Source organism: Aspergillus karnatakaensis, assembly GCF_047715665.1.
Source record: "Aspergillus karnatakaensis strain CBS 102800 unplaced genomic scaffold BJY04scaffold_4, whole genome shotgun sequence".
Classification (NCBI taxonomy): domain Eukaryota; kingdom Fungi; phylum Ascomycota; class Eurotiomycetes; order Eurotiales; family Aspergillaceae; genus Aspergillus; species Aspergillus karnatakaensis.
This window is the reverse complement of record NW_027395716.1, coordinates 33,201-54,933: the sequence shown is the minus strand read 5'-3', so window position 1 is coordinate 54,933 and position 21,733 is coordinate 33,201. Positions and strand designations below refer to the sequence as shown.

The 21,733-nt window shown below is 52.0% G+C and overlaps 6 protein-coding genes across 6 annotated transcripts; 3 read left to right on the top strand and 3 right to left on the bottom strand.

The window, feature by feature from the left end:
- Nucleotides 1–148: 148 nt before the first annotated feature.
- Nucleotides 149–1,779, top strand: BJY04DRAFT_229233 (major facilitator superfamily domain-containing protein; the record flags this gene model as incomplete). The annotated part of the gene is made up of 5 exons (XM_073719017.1): nt 149–361; nt 430–760; nt 827–1,168; nt 1,253–1,703; nt 1,734–1,779. 5 exons carry the CDS (start codon nt 149–151, stop codon nt 1,777–1,779), a joined length of 1,383 nt encoding a protein of 460 aa, XP_073575834.1.
- Nucleotides 1,780–2,422: 643 nt separating this feature from the next.
- BJY04DRAFT_98305 (uncharacterized protein) lies at nt 2,423–4,120 on the bottom strand. Its single transcript, XM_073721415.1, has 2 exons — nt 3,035–4,120; nt 2,423–2,956 (listed from the first exon to the last, which is right to left on the bottom strand). Exons 1-2 carry the CDS (start codon nt 4,011–4,013, stop codon nt 2,541–2,543), a joined length of 1,395 nt encoding a protein of 464 aa, XP_073575833.1. The 5' UTR covers nt 4,014–4,120; the 3' UTR covers nt 2,423–2,540.
- On the top strand, nt 4,121–4,818 carry BJY04DRAFT_98301 (uncharacterized protein). Its single transcript, XM_073721414.1, has one exon. The coding sequence runs from the start codon at nt 4,229–4,231 to the stop codon at nt 4,748–4,750; it is 522 nt and encodes a 173-aa protein (XP_073575832.1). The 5' UTR covers nt 4,121–4,228; the 3' UTR covers nt 4,751–4,818.
- A 48-nt stretch (nt 4,819–4,866) lies between these two features.
- BJY04DRAFT_178384 (anaphase promoting complex subunit CDC16) lies at nt 4,867–7,624 on the bottom strand. Its single transcript, XM_073709728.1, has 2 exons — nt 7,267–7,624; nt 4,867–7,202 (listed from the first exon to the last, which is right to left on the bottom strand). The coding sequence occupies exons 1-2, from the start codon at nt 7,361–7,363 to the stop codon at nt 4,999–5,001; spliced, it is 2,301 nt and encodes a 766-aa protein (XP_073575831.1). The 5' UTR covers nt 7,364–7,624; the 3' UTR covers nt 4,867–4,998.
- A 207-nt stretch (nt 7,625–7,831) lies between these two features.
- On the top strand, nt 7,832–9,040 carry BJY04DRAFT_98280 (Saf4/Yju2 family protein). Its single transcript, XM_073721413.1, has 2 exons — nt 7,832–7,971; nt 8,034–9,040. The coding sequence occupies exons 1-2, from the start codon at nt 7,952–7,954 to the stop codon at nt 8,839–8,841; spliced, it is 828 nt and encodes a 275-aa protein (XP_073575830.1). The 5' UTR covers nt 7,832–7,951; the 3' UTR covers nt 8,842–9,040.
- A 199-nt stretch (nt 9,041–9,239) lies between these two features.
- On the bottom strand, nt 9,240–21,056 carry BJY04DRAFT_213554 (histone acetyltransferase TRA1; the record flags this gene model as incomplete). The annotated part of the gene is made up of 5 exons (XM_073714925.1): nt 9,240–9,929; nt 9,981–19,731; nt 19,792–20,696; nt 20,762–20,919; nt 21,005–21,056. 5 exons carry the CDS (start codon nt 21,054–21,056, stop codon nt 9,240–9,242), a joined length of 11,556 nt encoding a protein of 3,851 aa, XP_073575829.1.
- Nucleotides 21,057–21,733: the final 677 nt, after the last annotated feature.

Sequence of the window (21,733 nt, the reverse complement as noted above, 5' to 3'; positions counted from 1 at the left end):
TTGTTGTACACCTACTTGGCGAGAGTTGCTAGCTGTAGCTATATCTTGTATCGTGCTGTCCGTTTACCTGTAGTAGTTTATTATCTTCCATGTCTGAGAAATTCAGTCCTGTTTCTCTCTCCGCCTATCCCCTGTATCTCACTACAACATGGATTCCCCAAAACCACCCCCAATCTACTCTGCCTTTTCCGAACAAAAGAAAAAGCTCTACCTGGGCATCGTCACAGCAGCGGGCTTCTTCGGCCCTCTCTGCGGTGCCGTCTACCTCCCCTCCCTGAACCTCTACGAAGATGTCTTCAACACTTCCGGGACGGTCATCAACGCCACTGTCTCAGTGTACATGGTCGTATTTGCCATCGCTGTACGTTCCCCAGCTTGCTTTCCCCAGCCCATCCATCCCCGTGCACACCCCATCTAAACAGGAAACAGCCCCTCATCGGCGCCGCAGCCGCAGACCTCGGCGGCCGCAAAACAGTCTACATCGTGACCCTCGCCAGTTTTCTCTTCGCGAACATCCTCCTCGCCTCCCTCCCCGCGAACATCGGCGCATTATTCATCCTCCGGATCTTACAAGCCTTCGGCGCCTGCGCTGTCACCTCAATCGGAGCCGGCACAATCACAGACATCATCGAGCCCGCGAAACGCGCCTCCGCACTGGCCATTTTCCTCCTCGGCCCACAGCTAGGTCCTGTCCTAGGCCCATTAATCGGTGGCCAGTTTGCGACGCACGAGAAGTGGCGGTGGGCGTTTGGCTTCTTAGGTTCGTCACTACATATCCTATCCATACGTCCATACCTCATATGAGAAACTAAGAAAAGATATATAGCCCTAACATGCACCCCCGTCTACCTGGCAATCCTCTTCCTCCTCCCCGAAACCCTGCGCTGCCTCGTCGGCGATGGCTCCATCTACGCGAGCAAGGGCTGGCTTGTCCGCCCCAAGTTCCGGCAGGAAGCACTCGTCGACCCATCGAAGTACCCAAAACCCCCGAAGCCGAGTCTGCGGAACTGGTTCAATCTGCTCTCGCAGCCGACGCAGTTTATCGTGTTTATGAACGGTGCGCTCTCCTTTGCCGGGCTGTACCTCATGTATGTTTCCTTCCCGGATATCTGGGGGGAGCGGTACGGATTCAGTAATGGGGAGGTGGGGGTTGCGTATCTGGCGCCTGGTATGTCTCCAGTCCAAAATATCTAGTTAAAGTGAAGGACCACAGGGAAGCTAATATCTATGTGTGTGTGTGTGTGTGTGACAGGAATCGCCCTCTTCATCGCCTCCCTAGTGACAGGCCGGTTTTCCGACTGGCACCGCAAACGCCTCGTAGCACAGAACCCCGGCGAGAAAATCAAACCGGAGACCCGCCTCCCCATCCAGATTGTCGGGTTTGTAATCTCCGCAGCGGGGAAGCTCATGTTTGGGTGGTTCACGCAGCACGGGCTGCATCCTGCAGCGGGGCTATTTGCGTCTGCGCTGGCGGGCATCGGGACGGCGATTATCTTTGTTACCACGACGTCGTTCCAGACGGAGTGTGCGCCTGCACAGGCGGCGACGATTGTGGCGCTGGGGGGGTTGCTGCGGAATGTTGCGGCGGCGATCTCGGCGTTGCTTGTTGATGGGTTGGTGAGTGGGATGGGGTATGGAGGGTGCTTTACGGGGCTTGCGGTGTTGGATGTTGTTTGTGTGGGTGGAATTTTGGTTATTATGTGGTGGGGGAGGGATGCGGCTTATACATATAGGCGGTTGTTGGGGGAGGGGCGGGGGGGTGCGAGGTGGGGGGCCTAGGGGGTGGGAAGTAGAGAGTGAGTGAAGGGTCTGGATAGAGACTGTAATGAAAATGGCTTGATGGTTGTTTGCTTGATTGTGGTTCTTGTTTGCTTGATTGAGCATGAGAAATTTGTGTGATTTTATCTTGTGAGAGCCCTAATGTTAGGATGCTTTTGTACCCGGCATATAAGATAGCATGTCAAAGCTCTCTTTCTAGTATATGCACAAGCAGTTAGAGGATAACAATACATTAACATTATGAGAGATCCGACGCGCTCAAGTTTACATATGCTTATTCCCCCAAGTTGTCTTGCTGTCCACAGCCACCCAAAGGATCAACGTTACATGTGTCAACTGCACACTCGCAGCAAATCCGAGGTGTAAATATTTAAACTGTTATGCAGAAGCTCAAACTCGAGGCCATACAGTACGCTTAGCAATGTCGTTGAGTCTGAGCATTGTTGTCCGTAGTTCAACGAGGTATCATCGGATGGTGGTGAATCCTTCTACTGACCAACGAGGTATATAACCGCGAATTTACGGACTGATACAGTAATTAGAGTATAATCAACCATATGAGGGATAGGTGTTGACTTAGTAGGCAAAATAGGTTTCGATCCACAACCTCTTGCAGGAGAGAGTACGTTATCATCATCTACAGACCTCTATTATTTATATAGTCCAACAATACCCAACCAAACCAGCCCATGGTATATATATGCAAGACAAGACACGCTCAAAAACAACAACAAACAAAAGAAAGTCTACTCTCGACCAATCTATAAGCCCTCCGTAAAGTCAAGCATGCCCTCTCCACCCCTCAGAATAAACGACTCATACCTCAACCCCCTTCTTCCACTAGCACTCCCACTCCCAGGAGTAGTTCCATTCCACACCGCGCCATATCCATCCCACAGCGCTCGCCAGTAGCAGGCTTCTGCCGCAGGTGTAAGGTATCTCTCGCGGAATGTCTTGACGCTGTTATCTGCGATTCGCTGGGCCTTGGCTGGATCGGCGAGGAGCGGTTCAATCTGCGAGGCGAGATTACTAAAGTCGCGCGACACTTCAACGTAATTTTGTTCGGGGCCCGAGGAAACAAGGAGGTAGTGGTGGTGCTGAATATATTGCAGACGGTGCGCGACGATAACGGAGTGGCAGGCTTGTCTGTATTTCAGGGAGGCGGAGTAGGAGCGGCCTGGTTGTTTGTTAATTAGGTGTCCTACCAAGACACTGGAGGTAGGAAGATAGGACGGAAAGGGGGGATGTGGCATACCCTCAATATGCGCAATAAACATGTACCTGCAATGCTCTTCCATCTTCAAGAACGTATCCCGTTGATGCCAGTCGACAGGCTGGACATCAGCCCACGGCTGCCCATGCGTCGCATCCATCAACGCGCGGCGCAGTTTCGGCGCAAAACTCGGCTTTCCGCGCCAGACAAGCTGTTTCTGTTTCTCTTCCCAGGGCATATCGTATTCTGCTGCTTGTTCGACGACCTGATCGTACGGACCGATATCAGCGTGCAGGTGATCCCAAGCCCAGTATCCAAAGTCTGGCATGAGCCACGCGGCTTCTTCGTTTGCTGTTCTTGCGAGTGTCCAGACAGGTTGATAAGAGTCTGCGACGTCTTCTAGTTTGTCTTCGACGGAGAAAACGAATTCATTTTCTGGCCGCTCTGCGCGGCGCGGATCGGCGACCAGCGCACGATGCATTGCGCTCAATGCAGCGACCATCTTGCGCCGGTGGTCTTCTCCTCTTGCGCGGATTGCAAGCACATATAACTCTCCCTTCGCGATCCGTGCACGGCCCATTCCGAAGTTTAGGGGGATATCGTCTAGATCTGCGGTTGATAGCCCGCCTTGACTGCGCCAGTATGCTTTCCCCCGCGCGACATCTTCGAATAGCCCAGGAAACGCGGCATTGCATTGACTCTCGCTGAGCCCTGCGTTAAGCGCGTCGCGCTTGTACTCAAATTCCCATAGTTCGTCTCGCGATGTGGAGAGGGTCAGATCTTGGTGTGAGCATGTTACGCACGTAGTGCACTCGAAGACCGTCGCCGTTTGACAAGCGCAGTGGCCGGCAGGTATCAATTGCGTGAGGAGTGGGTGGGAATAGTCTCGATCCGAGTTGACAGCATACCAGAGAATCGCTCCAGCAGAGAAGCACAGTACACTGAGAGTGAAGAAGATGCTGAGCAGCGTGGTATTTGGCCGCCTCAAGCGAGGAGGATGCATCGTGTCTTTAGAAATCATAATTGCTGCAGCATTGAGCGATTGATTGGTGGTGACAATCTTCTCTCATCCAGTTTATAACGAGGTCACAATCGACGAGCAGAAATTGTTCGACGCGAAGCAAGCAGAAGCATGAGGCTACTACTGCCGCAGGCACCAACGTTAGGGAGAACCCTCCCCATTATGTTCACGTAAATTCACTCCAGCTGTCGAGTCGATCCACTCTCGTCCTCGCCATGCTTTCCTCGTCAAGCCCGCACAATGCACCAAGCAGAACCCCGTCCATTAGGCTATTGCCATTCACAGGGGCGCAGAAATGTCAATCGCGACGATCAGGGCGGGCTGCCAGGTCACCATGGGTCTCTCTCGTACACAACTTCCACATGAGAAAGGGTCCCTGGGCGATCCCTTCCAACTGCGTAGAACATCGTGGGGCTGATTCACTGCCACGGGCGGGCGAAATAAGGTATGACGACGCCGGTCGCTATCATTCGAAAAGAGACATGGCCCTGTCGCATACGTATGCGTATATTTGGGTTAGTGGTTGCGATCATGGCTGGAGGACGCGGAATAGACTTGGTGACGCCAGTCAGAGGCTTAGCAGGGGGGTTGTCGCGCGGCTCAAACGATCATCGGGAGAGAAACCCAATCAAAAGGGGTATCATGAAGCGCCGAGAAAGGGACTCGTGTTGGCTGAGACGACGCCCACCCGACTGAGAGAAGGTGGAGCAGGAAAGGGTCCTGTGGAGAATGGTTAAGATAGAATCTCGCGAAGATTAAATGCTGCCTGGTCAGCACACTAATCTCACCACCGACTCTTGTTTCTACCACCGGGCTACAATTCGTCTGCCTAAGGTTCTTATATTATTGCTGGGGGGTGTACTTGTGATCATTTATTGTGTCTAATTACTATTACGCCACCAATGCTCAAAACCCAGGCAACAGCCAAACGCCCGGTGCTAACGCCCAGTGTTCACCCAAGACTCCTGTAACAATAACATAACAATCATGATCGCGTCTGGTGAGGTCGCACTGCCTTCGCTCCTCGACTGCGTGTCAGCTGGATCTCCGACTCCGGACTGCTAGCATGGGGAAGTCTCTGCGCATGACGTGCACGTTGGCCCCCACGGACCCTATCCACCGAATCGCGGAGCAGCCGTTCGGCGTCGTTGTCGAGCTCCATCTCTATCGTCTCGTCCATCGTGTTTGCCGATGTTGCAAAATCTGTCAGTCCGGTTTGGACCCCACCCTGCGCCACCTCGTCCGTCCATTCTTGGTTATAAGAGTCGTCTGCGGCTATCCGGCGCCGGGCAACCCTGCCTTTGCCCTTTTCGCGCGACGATCGCGCGGAACTTCGAGGCACAGCCGATCGAGTTCCATCCTCTGATATCACAGATCCGGACTCGTGAGCTTCCAGTGCCCAGATTTCCAGCGCTCTTGACAAGAGTGTGCCAGCAACGCCTGCTCCACCGGCAGCGTCGCCGCCTCCGCTGGCCCCCAATACCCGCACTGCCTCGTGGAGAGTGGTAACAGCGTCCAGTGTTCGGTCGAGTTCGAGAAGAACAAGTCCCCGAGCAGTATAGAGCGAGCCTATCAAGCCGCGCTCCTCGTAACCACTGACCCCAGATGATGCAACCCCAGACGCGTTGCCCCCGCTTCCACCAAGAAAAGGGCTGTAACCAAGACTTGCACCACCTGCACCAATTCGCAGACACTCGTCGAACTCATCTAATGCCTCCGGATACCGGCCCAAACGACGCAAAGCGTGACCAAGATTTGACCGTGTCGCAACCCATGCGCCGGGCTCGCATTGGAGGGATGTTGCAAGAACAAGCGACTGGCGGAAGAGATCCACTGCGCCTTCAAGATGGTTTTGATGGTAGAGTACAACACCAAGCTCATTCAGAACCAAAGGGTCTCCGCCCAAAAGAGACAGTTCAGATGACGGTAGGGATGGCAGTGATGGAACTGTCCCAGCAGCCGTTCCTGTAGACATTGCATAGGCTGCACATAAGTACTCTTGAGCAAGAGACATGTTATTCAGTGCCAGATGTTGCATCCCGAGGAACAGCTGTGGTAAGTGACTACCTTGAAACAATCGCGCAGCCGTACTATATGCAGCAATCGCCTGGTCATGCTCTCCTTCTGCCGCAAAAGTATGAGCGAATCCAATCCAAGCCGGGGCGGAGTGTGGATCTAGCAATGACGCTTTCGAAAAGTACCGTCGCGCTTCCGCGATCTTGGAAACGGACAGGTAGTATACCCCGATTGCGAGGTAGGTATATGATTCTTCTGGTGAGTGGTCCGCTAGCGTATGTGATAGAAGGAAGAGGGAATTCGTGGCGCCCGTTTCGTAGAGACAGGCAAGATGTAGTGGGTATACAGCAGGAGGGTGTCCAAGATGATTTTGTACAGAGGAGCTTGCTTGGTTCGATGATATAGAGAAACGGGACGTAGAGAGGATTGAAGAAGTTAGCTCTAAGGCTTCCGCAAATCGGCACTGGGTATATAAGGCTTCGGCTCGAGAAAGGAGGATGTCCGGGTTTTCGGCTAGTTTGTAGTGGGTAGACAGCGTTTCGGTGGCATCGGTAAGAACGGCCGGGGACGAGTACTTCGACAGACGCGTGGTGTACAGCATTTTTGTAAAGTGTGCCGCCTCTTGTGAGACCGGCACGTCGGCTCCTGTAATAGAGTCAAAGTCCAGCGACTCTAGAAATTCAAGCTCCTCTGCTGGCGACATGAGCGAGTTCTTCATAAGCTGGTCAAACGCCTCAAAGCATTGAACGTCAATCCGCACGGCATCTTTGTAACAGTCGCGCGCCCGATCAAACGCATTCTGCTTTGCGAAGCAGAGCCCTCGGAGATAGCACATCCCAGCTTCGTATCGAATATTCCCGGCATCTTCTCGATCTCGCTCGTCCGTGCGCGATGCGTTCTTTGCGTTGCGAAGCGTGATGCGGCTATGTCCATTCAAGTGCTGAAGCTTCCGTCGGCTATTATTACTACGAAACAGGTGGGCTGGATTCTGGTCGCCGAGCACAGACAGCGCCTGCTCGTACTGGCCTTGCTTGATGTAGCAGTGTGCGGCGAGGTATCGGCAGGCGGTACTCCGAGAAATGAGGTCTTGTCGGGAGAGAAGGGCAAGGGCTCGTGTGTAATTGCTATTTGAAAAGTGAACTTCCGCTAGCCATAGCGCGTCCTCATCACTATCTAACGGAAAACCAGGTTAATGTATTGTCATTGCTGGCCGCGACCCGCGAACGGATGAGCTCACTTGTCAAGGCAAGAACCTTATCTCCGATAAAGATAGCCGCGTCATATTGACCACGAACTCGAGCCTGTTGTCGCCAGGTCCGTAAGAAGTTCTCCATAGCCGTTGCGTGCGCGAGGAGGAGAAGGAGGAGGAGGGGGGAGATGGGCGTAATGGGGCAGCGGCATGGGCGAGGCGCATAAACAAATAGTCCACTCCCCAACGACGCGAATGAGCCCGCTCCAGGCGGGAAGGGAGAAGGGACGAAAAAGTGTCCTAACAGGCTCAGCAGCAGCAGAAGGAGAGAATAAAGTCAGATGCTGCAATCAGATCACCGCGATCGGTCGCATCGGCGTCAATGTTGATTCCCCGCGTCCTTGTCGCTGCTTTTTTCGGATTGCTGGGACGCACGTGACCTCGAGCTTCACATATTATCATCTGTATTTTAGCAAGCAAGATGATCTCTGACATTTATGCCTTATATGTTTCTGAATTTGGCTTTAATAGGCTTCAGAATAATCAAAGACCAGAAGCCAGGTCTACAAAGGACAGCATTATTCGGCTGCGAACACCCGACTCTACAGTCGCCACATTCACGTGATCCTCACATTATCCCCGTATCTCCGTCGCATCTTCAAACCTCAAAGCCCAACAACCATCACCACCTCAAACTCCAAGTCAAGGCAGGACTACCTCCACCACCGCAACCATGTCCGAACGAAAAGTCCTGTACGTACAGACTCACCCCTACCTCTACTAAACCCACCTCAAAAACTAACCTTGACGTCTAGAACGAAATACTACCCCCCCGACTTCGACCCGTCGGCCATAACCCGCACCCCGAAACACCTCCGCTCCACGGGCCCAAGAGTAATAACAGTCCGTCTCATGGCCCCCTTCAGCATGAAATGTACCTCCTGCGGCGAATACATCTACCGGGGCCGGAAATTCAACGCGCGGAAGGAAACCACCGAGGAGAAATACTTCAACATCCCCATCTACCGCTTCTACATCCGGTGCACGCGGTGCAGTGGCGAGATCACGTTCGTGACGGATCCCAAGAATATGGACTACCGGGCTGAGAAGGGCGCAAAGAGGAATTTCGAGCCTTGGAGGGATCGCGAGAAGGCAGAGGGGACGGCGGATGAGACGGAGCAGGAGGTGCTAGATCGTCTTGAGAGGGAAGAGGGGGAGGAGAAGGAGCAGTTGGAGCGAGATAAGATGGCGGAGTTGGAGGAGAAGATGATGGACTCGAAGAGGGAGATGGCGATTGCTGATGCGTTGGATGAGATACGGACGAGAAATGCGAGGATTGAGAGGAACGAGGCGCTTGGGGAGGAGGCCGCGCTGGCTAATGTTCAGGAGGAGGTCGATGAGGCGGCTTTGAGAGCGCAAAGAGAAGATGAGGAAGCGGCAAGGAAGGCGTTCATGACGGAATCAGGGGAGAAGGTGAAGAGACTTGTCGAGGAGGAAACGGAGACGACGCAGCAGGCGCCTGTGTCGATGCCGCCGCCCTCGTTTGCGAGAGTGAAAAAGGCGAAGAAGCCGATGGCAAATGCTCTGGGGATCAAGAAGAAGGCTAAGCCTTCGCTAGTTTGAGGTGTCTCTTTTTATCTTTTTGTGGTTTACGATATCATTTCTAGCGTTGCACTCGGCATACAGGTACTGGGCTTGGGGGTTTATATGACGACTTAGAACACAATCTTAACAAATCATTGGTATTATGATATTCAACCATACCATACAGGACCTCAACTTGAGAGTAAAGCGACTAAGCAAATACATGTGAGAAGTAGAAAGACAAACAGTAATGGATAGATGCAATCATCGCATCCTAGATAACAACCCCCAAAGCGCCGCGCTAGAACAATAAACCAGCTAGAAACCCATTTTGAAACCCCTTCCTACCAAGATAGGTGCAAACAGCAATCTGCAACCCCATTCCACAAAGCTAAGCAAAAACGCCAGACCAAGACAACCAAGAGACAGAGACGAGCTTAGAAGTACGGCATCCACAAGGCATCACCGCTGGCCAGATGCTGTGGGTTTACGGCCTTCGAGATGAGATCGATCGTGGTCTGGTTCGCGGGCAGATTGCCTTCAGGTGGGCTAGCGAGGCTGACGGCACGGTTGACAATGATATCGCTGTTGTTGTAGACGAGATCACGGAGCTGCTGGGCAGAAAGCACGCCGCGGTCGCGGTGGTGTGTCGTAGCCCAGAACATCATCTCATCACGAACAAATATGCTGAGTTGTTGCTCAAGCTCATGACGAGGTTCTGTCAAACAGCGAGCAATAGCCATAATCGCGCAGGCGAAGAGACCTTCGGTTGCAATGGGTCCCATGAGAGTTTGAATGTTAGGGGTGAGGCGGAAAGGCACTTGCTCCGGGTTAAAGAAGAAGGCCTTGTTCGGATTGATGGTGGGAATGAGCTCAGAGCCCCAGATGTCACCGGATGAGCGTGAGATGACGATTTTGCTCGGGTATCGGTTGCCCATATGCATCATGTAGGTCATGAATGAAATCGCCGCGTACTGGTAAGCGAACTGTCGACGGAAGAGCCAGAAGTCTGAGAAGCTGGGATAGATCTTCTGGAAATAGTCGAGCACCACATTAGGAGGAACCCATTTCTCTTGAATTGCCGTGAGCATCTCGGTTCGTAGGACCTGCTGCTGTTCGGGAGTGCGCTGAATAGTGTTAGTTAACCGAGGGTAAGTTTGAGATAGTGGCCTACTTACATTCTGCTTCGTCTCTGTCAAAGCCCTCATCTTCTCCATGGTGAACAAAACAGGGTCGTCCTTGTTGATACCGATACGGCGACAGTAGTCCTCATAAATACCCTGCATTGAGATATAAGAAGGATCATCACGGACCAAGCGAATATGAGGCGCAAGAGGAACCATGAGAGGTAGGTGGAAGTTGAGGTTTCGCCGTCGGCTCTCCTTGCGTTTACCGAGCACACCATTGAAGATACGGAAGAGCTGCAGGATACGCTCCTCACGTCGGCAATGGCGGGCAGCAGGGTGCTGCACAGCAAATGGATGAACACTGCCGTCGTGACCACGGATCTTCAAGCGACGGTGACAGACGCCAATGCCGCGAACCAAGTCAATGTCAGGCAAGAACCGGTCAATTCGAATAAAGTCCTGATTCTTGTCCTTATGCTGGAGATACTGCCCTGGAATTTCGACTTCATCGAACTTGAGGAAGCGGAATTCGCTGAGGTGTGGCGAGTAGCTCTCCAGGAACTGTACATGCGGTCGTCGGTCGAGCTTCTCTTCAAACTTGTCACGCCAGCGACGGAGTTTCTGAATGTACTCATACATTGTCGGCTTCTTAATAACAAAGTCTGCTTCAAACGACTTTCGAATGTGAGCTGGCAGGATTGTCTCCGCAAACCGGGTGATATTAGCTTCAGTAGCCTGCGGGAGTTTGAAGTCCTGGGCGTAAGATCCAGGCATCCGGCCGACGTATGCCAATCCATCGTTCAACAGCGCAACAATAAGACGGAACGCATCCTCATCAGGCGGGCATTTGAAATTTTTGTGGATCTGATCAACCATCGTCTCCATCGACAGGGCGAGCAACGGGAACGCAGTCTTGAGACCAGACATGATCTCATCAGAATATTCCCAAGGCTTCCTGAGCGGCTCTTTTTCGCCCTCTGTTGTGGTAGTCGATTTGAGCGTTTGGTCTGCCGATGCGTTCTGCTGTCCCGGAACCTGTAGATTGTTTTGTTGTTGGCCTTGTGGTTGCTGTTGAGCTTGTCCTTGCGCCGCCGGTATCTGTGCAGGATTTTGAGCGGGACTCTGGCCGTTGGCTTGAGCCTGGTTTGAAGCTTGAGCTTGTCCTTGTTGCTGTGGTTGAGCCTGCGCCTGTCCCTGTGCTTGAGCCTGAGGCTGGTTTTGCGCAGGAAGTTGGCCAGGTGGGCGATTCGGGGAGCCTTGAGCAGGAGTAGGGGTGCCATTTGCGCCCGGTGTGCCGTTCGCAGCTGATGGGGTGGGCCTATTCTGCGGGGAGGCTTGTTGACGAGCACGGTTCAGCTTCTCTTGTTTCTGATCATGCTGTTTCTTGATATTGATCATGTCCTCCCTGTTCGTGCGGAGCAAGAAGAATAGTGCCTGGGGGTACAGCTTGGCAATCTTAACCAAAATAGCTTTGCTGAGGCGTGCTTCGCGATGAGAAAGACTCGTAAGTAGCTGAGGAATAAAAGTTATCCAGTACCACACCGGAGTGTCACCCTTGAAGTTTTCGAAAGCAGTTGCAACGGCACCTTCCTCGTTATCCAAGCTAAGCAGCCACAGAATCCGGCTAAGTAACTTCCTAGACTTAGAGTTCTTGTACAGACCAGCAGCCTCCAAATAACAGCTGACAGCATTGCTAGCCAACTCATAGTCATTCGGATCACTCTTGAACCGTTGGTCGCTGTACTGACCCCACTCAGACCAAGCCTTTGCTAGCCGCAGATCATAGTACAGAGCAACACCAAATGCCTCATTTGCCTCATTGACGTGGTTCAACTTAGCAAGGAACATTCCCTTGAGTGTATAGAACTCAGCCTTCTGCTGCGCGCCGAAGTAATTGAGGTTCGTGTTGTTGATCACATCCAGTCCAGCGCTGAGTTCCTTCGGGTTCTGGTAGTGACACTTGGCTTGCTCACGCAACTTCAAGAACGCTTCTTGTATTTCGATGTTGGGGAGGGTATAGATACGGCTAAGCTGGGCAATGCAGACCTCCGGCATTTGATGTTTGCGGGCGACATGGGCAAACCGGTTGATGATCCAAGCTGTTTCGTGATACCCGCGGTACGCATACGAGTTGCTGGCGACGTTATTAGTCTGGGGAGGCAGCAAGCTCAAGTAGGTTGCGTTGATGAGCTGGAAGATATGCTGTCGCCACGTAACGAGATCTTGCCAGGCATTGATGTCATCCCACAGATTGGGAAGACGGTCTCGCCAAGTTCCAAGCAACAGCTTCAGCTCTGCAGACTTCGTGTCAAGGTTGCGCTCATTTGTTTGCGACAAGCTAGAGCAGATATGGCTTGCATCGTGAAGTTCGACGAGAAGCTGGAAGTGCTCAAGGATCGGAAGGTGGGCATTGGTAATGCTCTTCGGTAGTTGCAGCCACTTCCGAATGGACAACTGGATCGATTCGTCACACACGCCATTGAACTCTTGGATGTTTTCCTTCTTGTTATGGAATTGCAAAAGTGCCATAAAAGCTTGGAAGAAGGTGCGCCTGGGAGTCGGGGCATCGGACACAGACTTTACAATGGATTCAAGCTGTTCCCGGTTGTTTTCACTTTGCCAATTCTCAATGTTTCTCCAAGCAGCTTCCAAAAGCAGATCGTTCAAATTCTCATGTTTGGCAAAGTCGCTGAGGATATCCCACTGCTGCAGCTTCTGCGCGCAGATGAGCCAATGATCCTCCCAGAGGTAGTACTCGCCTTGAGAAAAGGGCATTGCTCCCGAGCGGGCCTTAATCTGGGCATTCTCGTACAGCTGTTGCGACTTGTCCCACATTCCCTGCTGCTCATACGAAAGAGCGGCATTGGTTTCGACAAACTTGCATCGTCGTCGCCACGTGCCGTAGAAAAAGTCATCTTCCTGCAATCCAGCGTACACTTCCACCAATGCATCGAGGTTGCTCTCGCGAACAGTTGGCGTATCAATGATTGGGTTGATGCTTGATTCCTCCAGGTATGTCGCTGCGGTATACCAAGCATCATAGGTACGGCTGAGGTATTTTAAGACGTGAGGAGGAATCTTGAAGCGTGGAGTTGCACGAACGACACCTTCAAGCAGGGCTTGTACGACATTCGGACGCTTGTCGATCTGCCGCTGATGGTATTCGCGGGTAATGAGGCTGACCATTCCTTTCTCCAAGTCAATGCGGTCTTCCCGGGAGAGAGACGACCAGAAAATCGGGAATAACGATGTCCAAAGGCTGTAAGCAGTTGTGGCGTCGGTGTGCTGAAGCTGGGTAAGCGGCTCAATCAGGTCACGAGCTTTAACCTCGGCGATTTCGCCAAGGAATCGCTTTCGATCAGCGATGAATGCTTCCAGCTGGTTGTCAACCATGATCTCTGCCCTTCTTGGGTCTTTATCCGCATTGCCGAACAAGAAAGACATCGGGTACAGAGTAAAATCGTCATGATGTAGGCGAGCAGGGGCAGACATATCCACACAACCCAGGATGAGATGCGACGCTTGAGAGAGCCAGAACGAGTCGGCCAGTGTATCCCAATTCTGGCAAGTCAGAACATAACTTAGCCTAGAACTTGCCAGTCGGGTCAAACTCTTGTCAAAGATTGTCATGAAGCGGTTCCGCATTTCAACATCTTTTGCTCTTGTTCCGATCAGGAAGGCATGCTCGAGCCGGACTGTCAACTCGGTCCGAGTAATCTTCGAGTCCTCGTAGATGCGAATTACAAGTTCGAGGAACTTATGCAGCATGTCAGGTGTCTGTCGAGATTCGAAAAGTAGCATCTTATGAAGGACGGCGGTCTTCTCCTTCAGCGTAGGCCATGACTCAGTGGAGTGGAAAATCCAGGACTCAACCATGTCCAGTACCTTGGTGCAAAGACCTTCGTTCTGGGATCGCTCGACAAGTTGGGCAAGGACGCTCAAGAATGGCCGTCGCTGTTCACCAAGGTGCGACATGCGCACAGAAATCAACTCGATAGTCTTGAAGATGAGGTCGACGCCGATCTCATATTCTTGCGCATCCGGAGCACCTTCGGCAGGCTTAGATCCAGGTGTACTCGCGCCCTGATTATTAGGAGCGCCAGCAACATGATCCTTTGCCAGCTTCTGCGAAAACACCTTCATAACCTGGGGGATATGTGTATCCATCTCTGCGGGCTTGCTCTTGGATAGCGACCAGAGAATGTTGAGACTGGAGATGTAGTTATTGGCAGAGAGCGTTTCGGTCGCAATACCAGATAGGTATGTAACAAATTCTGATGGCGAATTCTCAACGTCCATGGGGTCTTCGTCTTCAGGCTGATCATCTGGAAGAGAGCTAAGGACGCGCTGCACGGGCGGTGCAAGCTGCTGGCTTTCTTCTACATCTGCCTCTAGACCGTGAAGGGCATCCTGGACTTCGGGGTTGTCCGATCGAAGTGGCTTTTCGAAGAGCTTTTGAATCAGGGGAAGATGGCCAGCAATCCAATCATCCGGCTTGGATGCGAGAAGAATTCGAATGACTTGCAAAGCGTTGACAACACTTGTAACGTACTTGTCGATTGGTTTGTCCCCCCGATCTTGAGTCAAAATTGGCTCAGTTGCCTTCTGGTAAAGTTCAACGTTGAGATCACCCCAGTACGCCGGGGCGAGCAGGCTCCTGAGCAGTCCAACGGCCTTCTTCTGCATCTCGCTGGAATGTACCGGCTGTTGCGGTTTGGAAGACTGAAGGTCCCGGAACCGGGCGGCCGGCACCTGGAACCTATCATTTGAGGTGGTGATAAAGGTGATGAGGTATTTGGTCAGAGCCGCGCGGAGGTCACCAGGAACCATGTAATCGGTGCGCTCTCGGGAGCCAGGCGGCCCAAGGGCGGGTGATGGAGAGGCGGTGCCTTGAGCATCATCGAGCTTGCGTTTTTTCGCGTTAGGCGATTCTAGCACACCGTTCGGTACCTGCTCAGATGCGCTATTCACCCGCTTCTCTTCCCAAATCCATATTAGGTTGATGAGATTCAGCGCGAGTCTCTTGCTATCATGGGATGGGTTTGCCAAAGGGGAAGCAATCTTGATAAGAGAAGGAACAATAAGAGGAACAAAATGCTCTCTAGATTCGTAGAACAAGTCCGGTTGCCGCACGAGAAACTGGAAAATGCTCATGACTTGCTGAAGGTTCGCAGTCTCCTCGGCAAGGATACGGCGAGGCCACTTTGCCCAGAGCGGGTACCGCGTGTCCTGAGTTTGCGCATTGTTGCCCGCTGCTAAAACTCTGGTGGGAAGAACAGGTGCAAGGACATCCAAAGCCTGTGTGACAAGAGCTTTACCCTCATTCTGGTGAGCCCGAAGAAGCGCCACATATACTTGGATAACGATCTTGAATGGTGTCTCGTAGTGTGCAATGAAATAGCTGATAAGCACATAGGCACCGTATTTGTTAATGATATCCTCCAAGCGGATGTAGTTCCAGGCAAACTTAATAATGTCCTTTCGCGAATCCTGCACGGTGGCGTGGTGGTACTTGATCAGCAAGGCGGAAAGTTGCAGGAGTTCTAGGCGGGAATGGTCGACGCCGGCCTGACTGGACTCTTCACTGAGATCTGCAACCTGTGGCTTCCATAGACGATTTTGAATGAACTCCGTCATGCTCTTGTCCATCAGTTTAGGTCCATCAGGAGAGCTGTTCCACGTTAATTGAACATCCATGGCGAAGATAGGGTTGACGAGGTGGCGGAAGGCGAAGGTCTTCATCTTCTGAGAGCACGAGCGCTGACCATAAAGATCGAGGCACCGCATAATAACGGAGCGGCGATAGTCAATGGACTCGTTGGTGATGATGTGGCGGTAGATGAACTTCGGGAAGGAGATGCTACGCTTGAGTTCGCCCGCAGACAAGCCATCAATAACATCAAACAGGAAGTCGAGGTCCTGCATCGACTCCGAAAGATAGATTGTGGCGATAGTCATCAGCTGGTCTTCAGCTTGTTCGACCCTCAACCGCTCACTAGGTTGAAGCTTGTCGCCCCGCAGCTTCTTCTGGAGATCTCGAGCTGAGGCCAGGATCTTGCTTCGTAGGTCTGCCTGCGAGACCAGCCAGTTCTTGGTAGAAGAGAACGAAGAGATCGCGTGGACAGCATAGATACCATTGATAGCAGCGGTGTTTTTCCCTTCGGTTTCCTCTTGCCCAAAAAAGGCCGCATTAATGAACCCTTGAGTGTCCGCAACAACAGCAGCACGCAGAGCCTCGCTTTCAGGGTTAGCCAGTACTTGGCCAAAAAAGCGCCCAAACCGCTCATCCTTGAATCGAGCATAAAAGAAGGTGAGGCTCTCCTTGGCATAGCGATTGAGATACTTGACTATAGGCTTTCTGAAAGGACTGCTTGAAGTTCTGCGAAGCTTATCTTCCAGGTCCAGAACCTTGTTGACAAGATGCTCCATAAAGGACGTCGCAGCTGGAGGAAGGAGGTGAAAGATGTTGAAAATTGCAGCGACGATCTTCATAGGAGGGCTTTGTTCAACAAGGCTAAATGATACCTTCTGCAGGACTGAGTCGTCGGCAATGACCTTCATATGATCCAGCAGACGCGCACCAATTTCGACCTTGAAGTAGTTGGTAAGCAAGGTAAGCAGCCTAGCCAGTCCATCGAGACCGGCAACACTCAGACGCTTCGGATCTTGCAGGTTCATGAGGATTGGCCGCAAGCCATTTTGAAGCAAATCCTTAGGGAGCTTATTTGTCTGAGTGAGGACATCACGCAATCCAGCATTAGCCGCATCAATAACATCTGGCGACCGGACGTAGAGCGACTTGAAGAATACCGAGATGATACGGGCGCGACTTGTGCTCTGCGGAGTATTGGCAAAGTCAGGGAAGCTCATGGCCATAGACAAAAGCTTAAGGCAGGCAACACGCAGGTTCACAATCATATCGGCATTCTTGAACTCGTTCGGCTTAGACGCGAGGTTTTCATCGTCGGCATCGGCCAATGCAAGAGACTCAAGCATAAGACGGTTGAGCGGGTCGTTAAATGTCACAATGTCATTGCGCAAGCTCAAGCAATAAGTAATGGCATCAATGAAACCAATCTGCGTAGGGAAGGGTAATGCGCGCAGAGGCTTGTTGAATATTGACTGCAAAAGCCGATCCTTGACTGGGAATATGAGCTCATGAACTTCACATGCCAGGACTTCCGCAATTGTGGCGAAGCTGCGGCGAGAAGCCTCACGAACGTGCTTGTTCATGTGGGAAAGCTCATACACCAAGAACCCACAAAGAGAAAAGAGACGACTCTTGTCGTTCTTTAGTTCCTCTTTGTTCATGTTCTTGCAGCATCTGCGCAGAATCAGATCAAGGGTGTCTTGCGCCCGCATACGGGTGCTCGCAGGAAGGTCAGATGGAGTGTCCTTGATGACATACGTCAACGCTCTCACGAAGTCAACTTGCTTTTCGAAAAGCCAAGAGTCACCAAGATCCAGCTCGGTGGCATAGAGATGAATACCCCGGCTCCCACCGGCTTTGGTAAACCACTCCTCGCTATGGCAGCTATGGCAGAAGACACGGCCGAGGTGCTGGAAGAAGGGCAGCTTCGTTACTCGCTCAGAAGATCCAAAGATTATAGCGGCCGCATCTCTAAGTACTAGCAAAGCATGTTGAGCGGCATCGCGCACTTCAACATTATCTGAAGACAGCGATTCGACAACAGCCTCAGCGAACACACGCGAGTCAAGGTAGACGGAGCCCTCTCCACACCCGACATCGAACGGCTTGCGAGTGTGACGAGCTTGCGCTAGAGAGCGTCCGACTTCCACGATAGCAAAATGCTTGCAGACATCATTAACGAAAGCGGTGGCACTCTGCTTGAGGGCGGGTAAAGTGGTAGCGAAGATAGCGGCTTTGAGTAACTTCTTCAACGTCCCTTCCTGAGAAAGCTTCTTGGGGATTGAACTAGCACGCTCTGACTTTTCCAGAATATCAGCCATGGCGGAAGTCTTGCTCTCAAAGAGATCGTTGGCATGTAAGCGGAGAAGAGACGCCATGTCATCAGGAATATTCTCGTATCCGATGTAAAGCTTGAGCTGAGAAGAGATCAAGTGGAACGCCTGCTGTTTGTAGAACCCGTCAGACTGGTGCTTAGAGACTTCCATCAACTTGGCGACTGCAAGGTCAAGGCCAATTCCGACAGGGAAAGGTCGCTTTTCACTTGGACCAATGAGCTTGATGTCGAAGCTGGGAGCATCGTCTGCGTACTGCTCAAAGGTAAGGTCGGGGGGGTGGCTGAGGAATTTTCTGTTACGTCCACCAAGCTTTCCTAATATTCGCATGGTAGTGTGCGCGTGGAAGTGATTGTAGGGATGCGGTCGGAGATGGTCGAAGAGAGCTGTCATCAACTCATCCATGATAGGAGCCATTATTGGGTCGAGGTAATCTGCGGTAAGATTGTCCACACAAAGTTCTAGTGTTCGCAGACCTTGCCCTACAAGGTCGGATTCTGCGCGCAAGGCTACAACGATGGGTCGCATGAGGTAGCTCAGATGAGGAAGGAGATGGCTGAGACGAGCGGGGACTGTGAGAGTGAGCTCGACGTAAAGATCCCGTTCCTGCGGTTTCCGAGCGGCGAGCAGCAGATTATTGAATGTCTCGAGAAGCATTTCAAGAAGAGGTAGTATCTCCTTGTACAACAGCTCAAAACGACCCCCTCCGATACTGCGGAATAGAGAACGTAACAGAAGGAAGTAGTTCATGGGCTCTTGCGCAGTGACCGAGAGCTCGAGACACTTGGTGACAATCTTTGACACGTGAGGGTGCAGCACCTGCTCGTTCTGAGCTGAGAAAAGTGTAACCGCCATGAAAGACAGTTTGAACATCCTCAGAAGTATTCTAGCCTTGGCCATATCAGGCGTCCCAACCTCGTGGATGCGATCCATGAGGTACTGCAACACCATTCCGGAAAATGCAGGAGAGGTTGCTTCGCTGGCAAAGAAGAACTGCGGCAGGTGTAACAACGCGCCATGCTCAAGCATGAGATCGAAAAGGTAGGGTATCTCTGTATGGAAGACCTCATGGAAAGTGGCTGTGTCAATGCAATGGAACACCGTTCCAAAACTCTCAAGAAGCTCCTTCTCGTCGCGGGGCATGGGAGCCGTGTATTGGCTAGTGAGGAAGTCGAACGGAGAAGAGAAGTTGACCTCTGGTTCGGGCTGGTCCACGCCATAGTATCTGAACACTCGAGCTCCCTCATGGAAAAGTTTCTTAATAACCCGCACTTCTTCAGCATTGTAGCCGTATGAGACCTCAGACCAATTGATCGGAACGTTGGCAGGGTCGATCTGAACATGGTCTGGGTTGCAGTTCTTAAGTTGGTGGAAGATGTTCTTCAGCCCGTTGATCAAGTTCCTAAAAAGGGAGATGTTCTCAGCGACCGGGTCACTTCCACGATCGCGCGGATTTGACGTCTTAAGAGGAGATGCGGAGAAAATATCGATCTCATCCCAATCAGGCGGGCATTCCTTATCTGCCAGGTACTTCTCCGGAGCGGGCTCTTCCTTCTTGCTAGCTTGGTATTGTTTGTGGAGCTTGACGATGTTAGGAAATTGATAGTTCATAGCCGCTAGTTTGTCTCCAAAGGCATCAAGGATCATGAGCAAAAAGTATCGTGCCTCCCGCTTGGGCTCTAGCTTCGAAATCTTTTCGGCCAGATTGAGCAGGAGCTTAGCGCTCATTGTCTGGAAACTCGTGCCAGGCAGATCGTCGTGAATGTTCTTGGTGTAAACCTCAATCGTCCGCTTGATCTGATCACGGCTCAGATGGTCCCTGACGTGATGGATAAGATCCGCAAGCATGCTGTACGCCAAAGGCCGCATCGTCTCGTACACAGTCAGACCGTCGCCGATAAGAGTCCGCTCATCCAGAAGCTCATCAATCTTTTCCAAGAAGATGTTTCGATAGGCACAGTTAATGATATGGCGAATGGCGACGAAAAGCTCCTTCCTAGCACTAGATTTCTCCCGTGGGCAATCTCGCAGCAGGCGAACGACGACAGATGGAAGGGTAGGAAGGAAGTCTTGCAACTGATGTGGTTGGAGCCGAAGCAGGTATGCGAGGAAGCTCATAGTCTTCACTTGAAGAGTGATAAATTCACCGAAGGCCGCGCGGTTTTTGATCTCCTTGCACACGCCTGTGAAAATGGTATCTTGCGCTGCAGCTTCTGCGTGAGCTTTCTCTTGCGGCTTCGCCTGTAGAAGCAGGATACTCTTTATGAGCGGCACAAAAAGCTTCACATTGGCCGATACGGAGTTCCTGTGAGTCTGGAATATGGACACAACAATGATCGGGCACTCCGCAAGGACTTTGAACGAGTGCATGCCTTTGAGGAGAACATTATTTGACGTTTGTTGATCGGGGCCAAGATCCGGCACAGAAGCGGCAGGTGAACTAGGTCGAGGCGACTGGAAATTTGGGGCAGAGGCACCAGGTGTCGAGGGCATGCCTGATGGTGTCGCTTGACTTGGTGTGTCGAATGTATCCCGTACAACCTGCTCCATGGTCTGGAACATCTCTTGGATAAGTTCGAGGAAGGGCTGTACTCGTGCCTCGGTGGCCCTCGCTTGATTGCGCTCCAAGTCCATAATCGTCTTCATGCACAGAACCGCATTCTCTTCGTTTTCGATTCGTACAAGATCCATCAACAGGTCTACCATATCCGCGGCGTAGGGTTCGACATCGGGTGACATCATTGGTAACCGGTGTAATGTTTCGAGAACGCAGTTTCGTAGTTTCTGTCAGATTTCTTGCTGTCAGCCTTGTCCCAGAACACAAGTATGACCCGGCCGCCCCAACTCACCTGCTCCAAAGATAGATTTGTGAAGACCGGCTCCCCCCGCAGGATGTTCTTGAAGACCGGCCATAGCTTCGAGAGAAATATCGGATAGCTCGCACCGGAGCAGAGAGGTTCGATGTTATCGCGCAGTTCGACCGCAACATTGGCTCTAATTTTGATGTCTAGAAACAGCGTGGTTAGCATGGAAGCGAGACAGTGCCATAGCTTGTTCCTTTGAAAGCAAGCTTCAAGCTTTGCTTTACATACCAAGCTTCTCGTCCCCCAGCTTGCTGGCATAGATATCAATGTTCCGCTCCATGATTACTGCGGCCCTCACTGAAAGGGAAACACAGCGGGGTCTAACAACACAGAGGACACTGCCAGGCCGTCAGGCCGGCTTCAATCAATAGCCAGCGCTGAGATTCGAGCTCGTGGTAGGCATAGGCGAGATAGCTATCAGGCGTAAACTCAATGTTCGCACGGAATTGGCAAGTGTCGCATGAGAAAGTACGAAAGTAGGGCGGCGGGATCGTCACGTCATTAATAATTAAGAGGGCAGTAGTGTTATAGTGAGCGGTGGGGTATGGGAGAGGAGGAGAGGAAATGAGCGTATGAGAAAGGTGTGGAGGGGGGAGAGAAAGCTCAAGTGCAAAGTCGAGATCGCGCAAATCCACGGCCGCGAGAGAGCCAGACTGAGAGCAGCGAACAGAAACGCGGGTATCGCAGAGACCCCGAACGAAACACTAGGCCTAAAGAGGTAATTCTGGGTCATTGATGATCCGGTCCGCCAAGCGCGCGTTAGACACGGCTGTCGCGCCTATGTAACCATTTACAGTACTACGGCGGAAGCTGGGGGCACGTGCCAGGTACAAGGAGCGAATGTCAACAGAGCGGGAAAGCCGACTGCAGGCTATGCCTTAATATTGCATGTTATAAACGTCAAAAGAGGTCATCGACATCAATGCCGACTGCGAAAACGCCATTAGCACCCGTTTT

Bases quoted from the DNA above. Each gene is read 5' to 3' on its own strand.
- BJY04DRAFT_98305 (XM_073721415.1), bottom strand. From the start codon at position 4,013: ATGATTTCTAAAGACACGATGCATCCTCCTCGCTTGAGGCGGCCAAAT. The intron at 2,957-3,034 runs GTATGCCACATC...ACAAACAACCAG, and splicing joins GTTTATTGCGCATATTGAGG to GCCGCTCCTACTCCGCCTCC.
- BJY04DRAFT_98301 (XM_073721414.1), top strand. From the start codon at position 4,229: ATGCTTTCCTCGTCAAGCCCGCACAATGCACCAAGCAGAACCCCGTCC.
- BJY04DRAFT_178384 (XM_073709728.1), bottom strand. From the start codon at position 7,363: ATGGAGAACTTCTTACGGACCTGGCGACAACAGGCTCGAGTTCGTGGT. The intron at 7,203-7,266 runs GTGAGCTCATCC...GTTTTCCGTTAG, and splicing joins TAAGGTTCTTGCCTTGACAA to ATAGTGATGAGGACGCGCTA.
- BJY04DRAFT_98280 (XM_073721413.1), top strand. From the start codon at position 7,952: ATGTCCGAACGAAAAGTCCT. The intron at 7,972-8,033 runs GTACGTACAGAC...CTTGACGTCTAG, and splicing joins ATGTCCGAACGAAAAGTCCT to AACGAAATACTACCCCCCCG.